Below are 12,599 nucleotides of genomic sequence, written 5' to 3' on the forward strand. Positions count from 1 at the left end.
CCTGATTCGAGGCCCAGCTCTGTCACCAGATGGCTGTTAAGGGCTAAGGCAAGTCACACCATCTCCTTAATGTTCTCATCTTTCCGACAAAGTCTCCGGACCAGAGGATGTCTAAGATCCCCAAGGGACATGATATTGCCATGACTGGCAAGGAAAATGGAGCGCATGTTCTGAGTCGGAAAGAGCTTGTCTGTAACACAGAACTTTATACCCGGGAGCCCAGGATGAAAGGTGCTGCCTCAGGTACTGTGTCTAAGAGCAGGAATCACCTAAAAAGTGATCATTTGTGTTAGCGAGGCCTATAAAACAGCCAGAAGCTTGTTCAACATGAGAAGACTGTAATGAGAGGGGATTATAACATGCTTTATGTTTTATAACATGGTTATTGCCACTCCTCCACACATTTTTTAAATGCAAACAGTAGCTCTTTATTAAGATTCTTCAGTATTACAATTGATTTTTAATGTTTATTCTTGGGGGGGGGAGAGAGAGAGAGAGCATGAGTGGGGGAGCGGCAGAGAGAGAGGGAGGGAGACACAGAATCCGAAGCAGGCTACTGGCTCCAAGTTGTCAGCACAGAGCTCGATGCAGGGCTCGAACTCACGAAATGCGAGATCATGACCTGAGCTGAAGTCGGATGCCTAGGCGCCCCAGTACAACATTTAAAGTTGATATCCAGTGAATATGTTTTTTGGTCAAGTACATCTAAGGCACTATTTATGTATCTCAGAAATTCTTAACTTTTTATATATGTCTCAAATTCTTCACTTTTCTAAGCCACAGTGTAGTCATTTTGATATTAAACCAAGATTTACTGAGGTATCTCTGGCCTGACCCAAATCTAAGATTACAAATAAAATTGGAAATATATGTGTATGTGCAGGAATTTTACTTCTCAACATTATGCAAAGTTTCAACCATATGGAAAGTTGACCCATTTAATCACTAACCAGATTCTAGAATTAACATTTTACTAAATTTGCTTTATCACATATATATCTGGATCCATTCCACAATCCATCTTTAAAAAAAAATGTGTTTCATGGTCATATACATTCCCACGTGTGATAAAATTACATGGAATAAACATACATACAGGAGTACAGGTAAAACTGATGAAATCCAAGTAAGGTCAATGCATTGTATCAATGTCATTTTCTGGTTAGGATATAGTGGTATAGTTATGCAAGATGCCAGCATGAGGGGAAACTGGGTAAAAGGTATGAGCTCTTTTATTTTTCACAATTGCATGAGAATCTACAGTTATCTCAAAATAAAAAGTTGAAGAAAAAGAAGAAAAAAAATGCATTTCAAAGTAAGTCTCTGATTGGGGTTTTACCTATTTGCCATACCTGATTCTTTGGAAGGGTGATGTTCAGGTTGAAGTGGGTGTGGTTAGGCTGATACTGGAACCCCAGGTAGAGCGTCATTAAAAGGGGACTTTCAGGTTCTATGCACACGATCAGGGATTTCTCCAGGGAAGTGATGCTCACTGTCATAACAAAATGGTCTGAGCTCATGTTGATGCTGGTGGGATAGATTTCCACGCTAACATTTCTCCACAGCATGATCTAGAACGAGACAGTTAACCAATCTTCAAGATGGTTCATCTGTTGATGCCTTTAAGTCTCCTTTCTAGTGATAATGGAATGTAACTTCCTAGGTATTCCTCCATGAATATCTGTAGGGATTAAGCGAGAGTATATAATCTCAAACCTAAAACACCTCCTAAGGGTAAGGTAGTTCTTGTAAAAGTTTCCAAGTGAAGATGTGAATAATAAAATAATGGCACTGCCATGAATCTAAAATGGCTTCCTTCTATCCTATTCTCCAAGAATTCCTATTCCCTTCTATTTCATTCCTTTATAATGAAGTCATACCTCAATATCTTCCACTAAATCATGGACTTGGAAAAATTTATGATTAGAGCTTAGCAACACACTTTTGATACTTCCAACAATGTTCTTGTCATCAAAATCCCTGAAGGAACTGAAGCTAGTCCTATTACCTAGAGACAAGAAAATTTGTTTCATCAATTGCTGAAATCTATTACCTAACACCCCAAAAGGTAATAATGTATCAGATATCAGAAATTAAAGTAAATGTTGGGATTTTCCCCTTGCTAATACCTCAACTGAAATAATATTTCTCATTATAACATCATACGAGGAAGAATTAAAGATGAGTCATTTACTTGTGACCCTCAGAATTACTATTTTTTAACATTTTTATACCTGGAGGATTCATTATTACTAGCAAGGAAGTATTCTGCTCTCCAGGATAAGACAGCAATCTTGCTCTTGTTTGTTAGGTAAATGCCAAAAGAAATACACTATATACTGATATGGATAAGTTGGTATAACAAGTCAATACTTATTCAGATATTCCTAGCTTCATATATAAATAGTGAAGAGTTGAGATCAATTCAAACCATAACACAGAAACTCAGTTAAATCCAGAGGTCTGTTTAATGCTTCTAACCTCTACAGTGGCTCATTTTTTTTAATGTTCACTTATTTATTTTTGAGAGAGAGAGTATAAGAGCAAGCACACACATGCACATGAGCAAGGGAGGCGCAGAGGAAGAGGGAAACAGAGAATCCTAAGCAGGCTCTGTGCTGTTAGTGCAAAGCCCAATGCGGAGCTTGATCTCACGAACCGCGAGATCATGACCTGAGCTGAAACCAAGAGTCAGACCCTTAACCGAGCCACCCAGGCACTCCTCCATTTTTAAGAGGCCTCCATTGCTGCCATTGTAAAACAGAAATCCATGGCACCCAGCCTTCTCTTGTTTGGTCTGGCCAGCTTACGTATCATGGTGCATCCAAATGCCTGTAGCCATCAATCCCAACTCCATTTGGGTCAGAATCAATTTGACACTCACTTGAACATTAAATCCTGGTTGTCTGTTCAAGAGCTCTTCCAAAGCTGAAGCCCTTGGAAAGCCTAACCTCACAGCTGCTGGGGACCCTAGAGTATAGGAGCTCAGGGGCCAGATTGACATGTTTTGGCTAATGAAGGAGAAATTAAATGGAAATCAACTTCTGTGTGTTTTCTAAAGATCAGAAACCTAAAATGAACCACTCTCCCCCTCCTCCTCTGTTACCTGCTCAGCATCAGAGAAGCAATGATAGAGGTCAAAGTCACTAAAGACTCAGAAAACTGGTTCTGCTGTAGAAATGTTTCCTTGATCTTCCCAAGGGCCAGCAAGGCCATTTCCAGCATATTTTCTACCTGCATTGAGAAGGAAATACCATGTGACCTGTGTGGACTTTGTGGATAATGGTTTTGGAGGAGTTGGAAGGAGGACAAAGACCTGGACAGTGACATATTGAAAGATGACATTTTTTTTTAAACGTTTATTTATTATTGAGAGACAGAGAGAGACAGAGCATGAGCATGGGAGGGGTAGAGAGATGGGGAGATACAGTATCTGAAGCAGGCTCCAGGCTCTGAGCTGTCAGCACAGAGCCCAACGTGGGGCCCGAACTCACAAACCGTGAGATCATGACCTGAGCCGAAGTCGGACGCTTAACCGACTGAGCCACCCAGGCGCCCCTGAAAGATGACATTCTTTGCAAAGGACCCAAAGAAAGTATTTGTAGTCTGGCTAAAGACTCGCCATCCTTTGTATCAACTAACAGGGCCATCCAAGAAAATATTTCTTTGTCCCATGATATAAGCTTCTCTAGACCTACTTAAAATTTTTTTTTAAAAATTTATTTTTAGTAATCTCTACACCCAGCATGGGGCTGGCACTCATGTCCTGGAGATCAAGAGTTGCATGCTCCACCGACTATGCCAGCCAGGCACCCCTGCCTGTGACCTACTTATGAGAGGTTTTCACAAACAGTTTTATTACAATGAAATTCACAATACAAATCACCCACTTAGAGTATACAAGTCAATGTTTTTTTGGTATATCCACAGTGCAACCATCACCATGATCTAATTTTAGATCATTTTCATCTCCCTAAAATAAACCCAGTACCCAAGTACCCAGCAGCCAGCTGTCATTGTCCATTCCCCTGTCCCTGTGCCCCCCCCCCCCAGCCCTAGACAACCACCAATCTACATTCTGCATCTAGAGATTTGTCTCTTGTGGACATTTCATAAAATAGAATCACAATATGTGGTCTTTTGTGCCTGGCTTCTTTCACTTGGTGTAATGTTTTCAAGATTCACCCATGTTGTAGTGCTTCATTCTTTTTTGTTGCTAATGTAACAAATATAACACATTTTACTTATCCATTCACTGGATCATGGACATTTGGGGTGTTTCCGCTTTTTGGCCGTTTGACTATTTGAATCATGCTGTTACAAACACGACTGTGCAAGTTTTAGTATGGACGTATGTGAGCCTATTCCAAGGAGTGGGATTGCTAGGCCACATGGGAAGTTTCTTTTTTAACCTTTTGGGCAACTGTCAAACTGTTTCCCAAAGTGGCCGTATCATTTCACAATCGAATAATGTACGAGGGCTCAAATTCGTCTGCCTCCTTGCCAACACTTGTTACTGTCTGTATTTCTGGGTACAAAGTGGCATTTTATTGTGGTGTGATTTGCATTTACATAGACCGATGATGGTGAACATCTCCTCAAATGAATACAGAAATGCAAATCAACACGAAAATGCAAGTTTAACTTACTGAGTGTCTACTATATGCCAAACATCATACTGAGCTCTTTTCACTGGATTATAGCACTAGGGATGTTTGGCGCACAGATGAGACAGTGAGGAAGACCCAGAGCGGGTCTAACGGTGGTCTCTTCAGTGGTGCTGCTTGGCCGGAGACTCTTTAGAGATCGAGGAAGAGGCCGTGTGATACCTGGATCTGCCAAGATTTAAAAAGTTTCTAAACCGAGTTCGACATCAGCATGTACTGTACCTACCTGCTCAATGGCATGCTTGGACCTCTGTGGACTTGCTCCAGCAGCTTCCATCACAGTGTTGAGGGACTCGGAGAGGCAGGCAGTTGGGGGTTTTTGAAATCCAGACTGCTTTGCTCTGAAATGTGCTCTCTGGTGACTTCTCACTCAGGTAAACATGAGGACTGATGACACTAACTTGGGAGATTTTGGAAGCAAACACACAGCCCCGAGCTGTTTCTGACTGTTTTAAATTTACTTGTGTTCTTCTTATAAGGAGTTCAATTTCTTTATGCATTTCAATGCATTTTTAAAAATATTTATTTATTTTGAGAGAGAGAGAGGGGTGGGGATAGGGGCAGAGAGAGAGAGTGAGAGAATCCCAAGCAGGCTCTGAGCCATCAGCATGGAGCCCAATGTGGGGCTCCATCTAATGAACCCTGAGATCATGACCTGAGCTGAAATCAAGTGTCACATGCTTAACCCACTGAGACACCCAGGTGCCCCTCAAACGCATTTTTATAAAAAGCAATATTACAGGAGTGTGTGGCTGAACATGGAGCCTGCTTAAGATTCTTTCTCTCCCTCTGCCCCTCTCCCATCCCTGCACTCTCTAATAAAAAAAAAAAAAAGAAGAAAAAGAAAAAGGGAAAAAAAATTCATAAAAAACCCCAGTATTACAACTTGGCAGCCAAAGAAAATATATTACATCTTACCTATAGGAAGGATTTTTATTTTATGTTATTCTTTTTAAAAATTAAAAAAAAACTTTTAAATGTTTATTCATTTTTTTTGAGAGAGAGACAGAGTGCAAGCAGGGAAGGGGCAGAGAGAGAGGGAGACACAGAATCCAAAGCAGGCTCCAGGCTCTGAGTTGTCAGCACAGAGCCTGATGTGGGGCTCAAACTCATAGACCATGAGATCACAACCTGAGCCGAGGTCAGAGGCCCAACTAACTGAGCCACCCAGATGCCCCTAAAAGTTTTAAAAAATATATTTAGTTTTGAGAGACAGAACATACAATTGCGCATACACACACACACACACACACACACACACACACACACGAGTGAGGGAAGGGCAGAGAGAGAGTGGGACAGAAGATCTGAAGCAGGCTCCATGCCCTGACAGCAGAGAGCCCGATGTGGGGCTTGAACTCACAAGCCATGAGATCATGACCTGAGCTGAAGTTGGACGCTTAACCAGGCACCCCTGTATTTCAGGTTATTCTAAGGAACTCACAGAACCCTCCTGGAGTGGTAAGTAGATCAAATACCTAATTAACAAAACTAAGCTAAAAACAGGCAAAGAGCAGTACTGGCTTAAACACCAAGTAGATGATCCTTTGAAACTCAAAAAAGCACTCAAGATAGACTTAAAATAGAGATCAAGAGAAGTTCTGAATGAAACTGAAAACCCCAATTCTCCTTTCTGGAGGCCATTCTTATGCAAAACAAGTGAGAAGGTTAAGCAAATTGACAGAACATCCACTGCGAGTCCTACTATTTTTGTTTTGAAATGTTATTTTTTGTTTTCAAAGTTACATTTATTAAAGACTTCTGCATTTAAAAAAAGAAATAATAAAGTTATAAAAAACATGGGCACAAAATATTTGCAACATCTGTAACAAAAGGTCAACATCAACAATAAATAAAGCTCTCTTACAGACAAGTAAGTAAAATGACAACCCATTGTGGGGGAAATGGACAAAGGACATGAAGAAGCCACTGAAAGGAGAAATACACATGGTCAATCAATATATAAGATGACGTTCGGCCTCCTTTGTAATCAGTAAAATGTTCCTTCCTTTTCTTGCCTTTGAAATTAGAAGTGTGGGGCAACAGTTGGTGGGGATAAAAAACAGTGTCCTTTAAGAGACAATTTTGTCATCCACTGAAAATTTAAAAGCCCCTCAATTCTATTTCTGGCATTCTATTCCACAGAAACATGTGCGTAAGTACTTAGTGATGTAGGTACATGGAGGCTCGTGGATATGCTATTTGTGAGAGGAGACAAACAAAAAAATGTCCAAATGCACATTAAGAATAATTGGTTCACTTATGTGTACTGACACGAAAAGATATCCATGACACAGCATTAGGCAAAAAAAACCAAGGGGCTGGGGCTCATGGGTGGCTCAGCTGGGTGAGCCTCCAACTTAGGCTCCAGTCATGATCTTGTGGTTCATGAGTTTGAGACCAGCATTGAGCTCTCTGCTGTCAGTGCAGAGCCTGCTTCAGATCCCCCATCCCCCTCTTTCTACCCCTCTCCTGCTCTCTCTCAAAACTAAATAAACATTAGAAATATTTTTAAAAAGGGGGGGAGCTGAAAAATGTGTATACTTTAATGCCATTTTTGTTACAATAACAAACCTGTTTACACATAGAGAAAATCTGGCAGGCTATGTAGAGCAAATTAATAATAATCTGATAATATGGGAATGCAAGCTGGTGCAGCCACTCTGGAAAACAGTATGGAAGTTCCTCAAAAAACTAAAAATAGAACTACCCTACGACCCAGCAACTGCACTACTAGGCATTTATCCACGGGATACAGGTGTATCGAAGGGACACATGCACCCCCATGTTTATAGCAGCACTATCCACAATAGCCAAAGTATGGAAAGAGCCCAAATGTCCATCCATGGATGAATGGATAAAGAAGATGTGGTATATATATACAATGGAGTATTACTCAGCAACCAAAAAGAATGAAATCTTGCCATTTGCAACTACGTGGATGGAACTAGAGGGTATTATGTTAAGTGAAATTAGTCAGAGAAAGACAAAAATCATATGACTTCACTCATGTGAGGACTTTAAGAGACAAAACAGATGAACATAAGGGAAGGGAAACAAAAATAATATAAAAACAGGGAGGGGCACAAAACAGAAGAGACTCATAAATATGGATAACAAACTGAGGGTTCCTGGAGGGGGTGTGGGAAGGGGGATGGGCTAAATGGGTAAGGGGCACTAAGGAATCTACTCCTGAAATCATTGTTGCACTATAGGCTAACTAATTTGGATGTAAATTAAAAAAAAAAAATCTGATAATAGTGATTACATCCTGAGAATGGGATTAGCAAGAAGGATAAAGACAGTGAGGGCTATTGCTTTATAACTTTATATGCTTTAATTCAGATTTTTAAATAACAAGCATGTATTATTGCCGTAATTAAAAATAAACCAGCCCAAATAAACCAGCACAGATTGTATATATATGCTTATCACAGATATCTGAAAATATAGGACATGGAAAAGAAAAAAAATGAAAATTCTCATGAATCTCATTCCCTTAATTTATTTACGTGTAGGGAGTAGAGACAAGCATGAATAATTACTGGGAGTAACTTGGCAAATGTGGAGGGAACAAATGTAAACATTGCGGGGGCACTGATGGCCCATGTCCGTTTCGAAGCTGAACTGCTCTATCTCGGGCAAGGAGTGGATCTATTTCTGTCTCCCATTATGTCTAACAAATGTATCAGAAAGACAGTAACTTGATAAATGATCAAAAGAAAATAAACACAGCATATCTGAAAAGGTCATTACTGATCAATTTATCCGCAATCTTCAGACTTAAAGGTAAATATACCCTGACTGAATGTTAAATTGAGTCTCTACAAAATGGTTCACAAGGCTAAATTCTGCACAGGGCACAATCTCTAGATTACGTATTTTCTACTTTATACACATTTTGTCTGTTTCACTTCCCCCTTTCTCATATCTCGTTTCCTCCCGATCACCCTCTTGCTTACTTGAGCTGACTTAGAAAATTCTGGCATAAAGGCCGTCAGTTTCTGGAGCACCTCACAAGCTCTCCGTAGTTTGCTGTGACTTTGCAAACCATGAATCACTTTGTTCAAACTCCCTGCTGGCTCATCTGCAACCTGTTGAGAATGAAGGATTTTGTCAACATTATCTCTAGAAAATGGCTGCACTTTAGTAGTTTCAGACCTTGTTTGAGTAAGAATGGACCTCCAGTAACATTACAAGCTCAATGAATCACAGGCTCCCCCTAACAGTTACTACTTTCAGAAGCTTTTCTGCAAATGCATAGAATGTTCACCTCTTCCATGCAATAGAGGAAAGAGATACCTAGGTCTTACAATGATAGATACAGGGACAGATGGGTCTGGGAATAAGATCTGTAAGAGAAATTTAAATCTCATGGCCATGATCAAAAGTGGGGGATACATGGAAATCAAAACAATGAAGACAAACTTTTCTATTCAGAAGTATGCTTTCCTCAGGTTTCCCGCTAGTTCCTGTCTCTCAATTCAAGAGTTCATGTTCAAGAGGGAAGCATAGGTACTTGAAATTCCATATGGCAGGAGGTGGGAGGCAGAAATTCTGAGAAAACAAACCCAGAACTCTGGACATGGTCCGAAAACTTTTAAGAGGCCACTGCTTTTGAACTGGAAGTCCTGAATGAGATGATCTGTTTACACCAACTACTTGATGCAATTTCTAGAGAACAGCCCATTGCAGTTTAATTCAGTCATGTATTCAGTTAAGTCTTTTTTAAAAAAATGTTTAGTTTAGAGAGTGAGAGCATGAGCGGGGGAGGGGCAGAGAGTGAGAGGGAGACACAGAATCCAAACCAGGGTCCAGGCTCCGAGCTGTCAGCACAGAGCCCAACATGGGGCTTGAACTCATGAACCATGAGATCCTTCATGAACTAAGCCAAAGTCTGCCATTTAACCGACTGAGCCACCCAAGCACCCCTCAATAAGTCATAATTAAGGGCCTACTGGGTGCTGCTAGGCTCAGGAGTCAGAGCGGTTAAAGTCAGTTATGATCTGGCCCTTGTGGGCCATGCAAGTGAATAGGGGTATTCCTAATTTGTAGGGTTTATAGGGGGTTGGAGCAGTTACAGAATGATCTTAGAATTGAGGACCACCCAGTTTTGGTATTATACTTTGGGACCAAGGTGTAAATGAGCAGGAATAAAGGTACGAGTGAGACCCAGCTGCCACGCAACTTCACGTTTTCCAATGAAGGTCAAGGTCTTATTGAATGCCATTCTACTTGCAGCCAGGAAGGACACCAAGGGCGCCTTATCTGATGTTTTAGAGCAGAGTGAACCTGGGCTGAGTCATGGTGGATCTCACCATTCATTTCACCTTTCTTCATTAGCTCTTAATAAAGCTTTACAGTTGTCCCCATATAAGTTTTGCCCATCTTTCGTTACATTTCCTCTTAGGTACTTGCTATTCTTTTTTTTTTTTTAATCTTATTTTCTAACTACTGCTGATGTGTAGAAGTACAATCAGCTTTTGTCTATTGATCTGGTATTCTCTGAATATTTCCAATAATTTATCTGTACGCCCTTTTGGGTATGCTATACTTCAGACTTCTCTTTATTTAAGGAAAACAAAACCCTCTCTGTTGAAGCCACTGTAGATCAGTTTTTCTGCCAGGAGAGCACAATGCTAACTGCAACAATAGTGAATGTGTAGTTTCAATTGCCACTGAAAGCAGATCCAGCATAAACAGGATTACCTTTTAGCAAGGAAATGTTAGGTTGCATGTAAGTAGGGCTTGTGTTTAAAAAAAACAAAAAAGAGAGAGAGAGAAGAAGGATGATTTTCTTCACTCAACATTATCAAAGTGGCTTTGTCTTTTTTTTTTTTTTTTTTTTTAAGTTTGTGGGGAAAAAGGGAACTAAAAGAAAAGGAGCACTGAGGTGGTAAGTAGGAATAACAGTCCAGAAGGGTGTGCCATGGCTGGAAAATTGTGGCAAGTGGACAAAGCGTTCCCCCCATCTGAAGCACCAAAAATAATCATATTGAATAAAAATAAGACATTAAATACTGAAGTGGGTATAAAACCCACTGTGGACTTGTTTAGTGCTTGCTTTTGATCGGGACACGTGCTTATGCATCAGCATAAGGTAGAGTTCTCTACTCTCTTAGATAGAGTTCTGCTCAGATGTAAGGGGTGAACTAGGCCCGTCCCTCACATGGCTGTTCCTGCAACATCACAAAATAGAATAGGAATGCTTTTACAGTGCCACAAAGGTACCCAGGGTGACCTCAGTTTTCCGTATTTACCTGATCAGATGCCTCCTGAAACGATGTTTTTTTTTAAATTTTTTTTTTAACGTTTATTTATTTTTGAGGCAGAGAGAGACAGAGCATGAACGGGGGAGGGGCAGAGAGAGAGAGGGAGACAGAATCAGAAGCAGGCTCCAAGCTCCAAGCCATCAGCCCAGAGCCTGATGCGGGGCTCAAACTCACGGACCGTGAGATCATGACCTGAGCCGAAGTCGGATGCTTAACCGACTGAGCCACCCAAGTGCCCCCTGAAACTATGTTTATCGTTGAGAAGTAAAGACCTCGGGAGGGAGTCTACTATGGGGCTTGAGGTAATCTCCACCGGAGCTTTCCCAGCCTGTGTTTCAGATGCAGGCCAGCTGCTAGGCACCGAGGTGACAGACAGGACATGCCTCATGACTCTGGGTAGTGAAGGAAAGGGGCTGATGGAACGGCACAGGGTCTTGGACTGAAAGGTACGTAAAGGAAAAGGCTGAAGCCAATTTTACCAAATGAAAATGAAGGCAGTGTTTCCAAGACAGCGGGGGCTTTGAGGAACAGTAGCATGACTTAAGGGGCACGTGGGTGGCTCAGTTGGTTAAGTGTCCGACTTTGGCTCAGGTCATGATCTCATGTTTCGTGGGTTCAAGCCCCGCGTCAGGCTCTGTGCTGACAGCCTGGATCCTGCTTCAGATTTTGTGTCTTCCTCTCTCTCAGCCACTCCCCAACTTGTGCATGTGCTCTCTGTCTCTCAAAAATAAGTAAACATAAAAAAAAAAAAAAGAAAATGTTGACTTAAGGGATTTTTACTTCATCCCTGTTCTCTTCTATACTGCTAGAAAAGCTTATTTTTGGCAGTGGGTCAAACAAAAGTAAATCTATATTTAGATTACCACTGAAAGGTTTCTATATAGGACACAGAGGCAAGAAGGAGAAGAAATTTCTGGAATGTGAACTTTTATAGATTATGCAGAGTTTCTACTTTTATTTCCCTTTCACTCAAATTTTTTTCCTTTTTAAAAAGAAATCTGAATTTTATGACATTGCAATATCCTTTTGTAAGATGTCACAAGTCCTTTTTGGAATGAAGCAGGGAATAAACAACCAGCCAACAAATGATAATTATAACAACATGAAAGCCAGAGCTAGGCTTTAAAAATGTTGTCGGTAAAGCACCCATTAAACCTGGTTCCTTCCTGCACGTAAGTACTTTCCTTATCAGAAAACTACATCCAGAGAACTCGGGGAGACCGAGCAGTATTCTGGCAGGACGGACCAGGAAAGACAGAGATTGATAACCCCAGGTGTCTACTGTCAAGGGAGGCACTTACAAGATTAGCACCAGCAGTGTGGGGACATGCCATTGCTGGGTGAGCAGCTGCCACATAAAGAAGAAAGCAGGTTGAGTCCAAGTAAAAGTGTAGGATAGAAGTATCTCTTTCTATTTTACCTAAGGATGTTTCACTCTTGGTGAACAACAGTATAAATCATTTTATATGGAGACCAAACTGATCATTTCCCACTGTTGATAATTCTGTAGACAAGCTGGGATTCTAGAGCTGAAGCATCACAAATCACTAATGTCTCATCTCTGCTTCTTCTCCAAAGGCTCTGTGTATAAAAACATTAAATCAGAGCAATTGTGAAGTTGCCAGTACACAAATATTACTGCAGAAATATATGATTCATA

The 12,599-nt window shown here is 40.8% G+C and overlaps 1 protein-coding gene across 1 annotated transcript in view; it reads right to left on the reverse strand.

Annotated features, from left to right (window-relative positions):
* Window positions 1–12,599, reverse strand: part of PKD1L3 (polycystin 1 like 3, transient receptor potential channel interacting) — an 80,584-nt gene that overhangs the window by 54,784 nt on the left and 13,201 nt on the right. The window contains 6 exon segments of the mRNA XM_032591436.1: window positions 1,340–1,571; window positions 1,881–2,008; window positions 2,833–3,011; window positions 3,107–3,234; window positions 4,894–4,959; window positions 8,630–8,761. Of these exon segments, the coding sequence (XP_032447327.1) occupies window positions 1,340–1,571; window positions 1,881–2,008; window positions 2,833–3,011; window positions 3,107–3,234; window positions 4,894–4,959; window positions 8,630–8,761 (865 nt within the window).

This window comes from Lynx canadensis, chromosome E2 (genome assembly GCF_007474595.2).
Source record: "Lynx canadensis isolate LIC74 chromosome E2, mLynCan4.pri.v2, whole genome shotgun sequence".
In the NCBI taxonomy this organism is placed as follows: Eukaryota; Metazoa; Chordata; class Mammalia; order Carnivora; family Felidae; genus Lynx; species Lynx canadensis.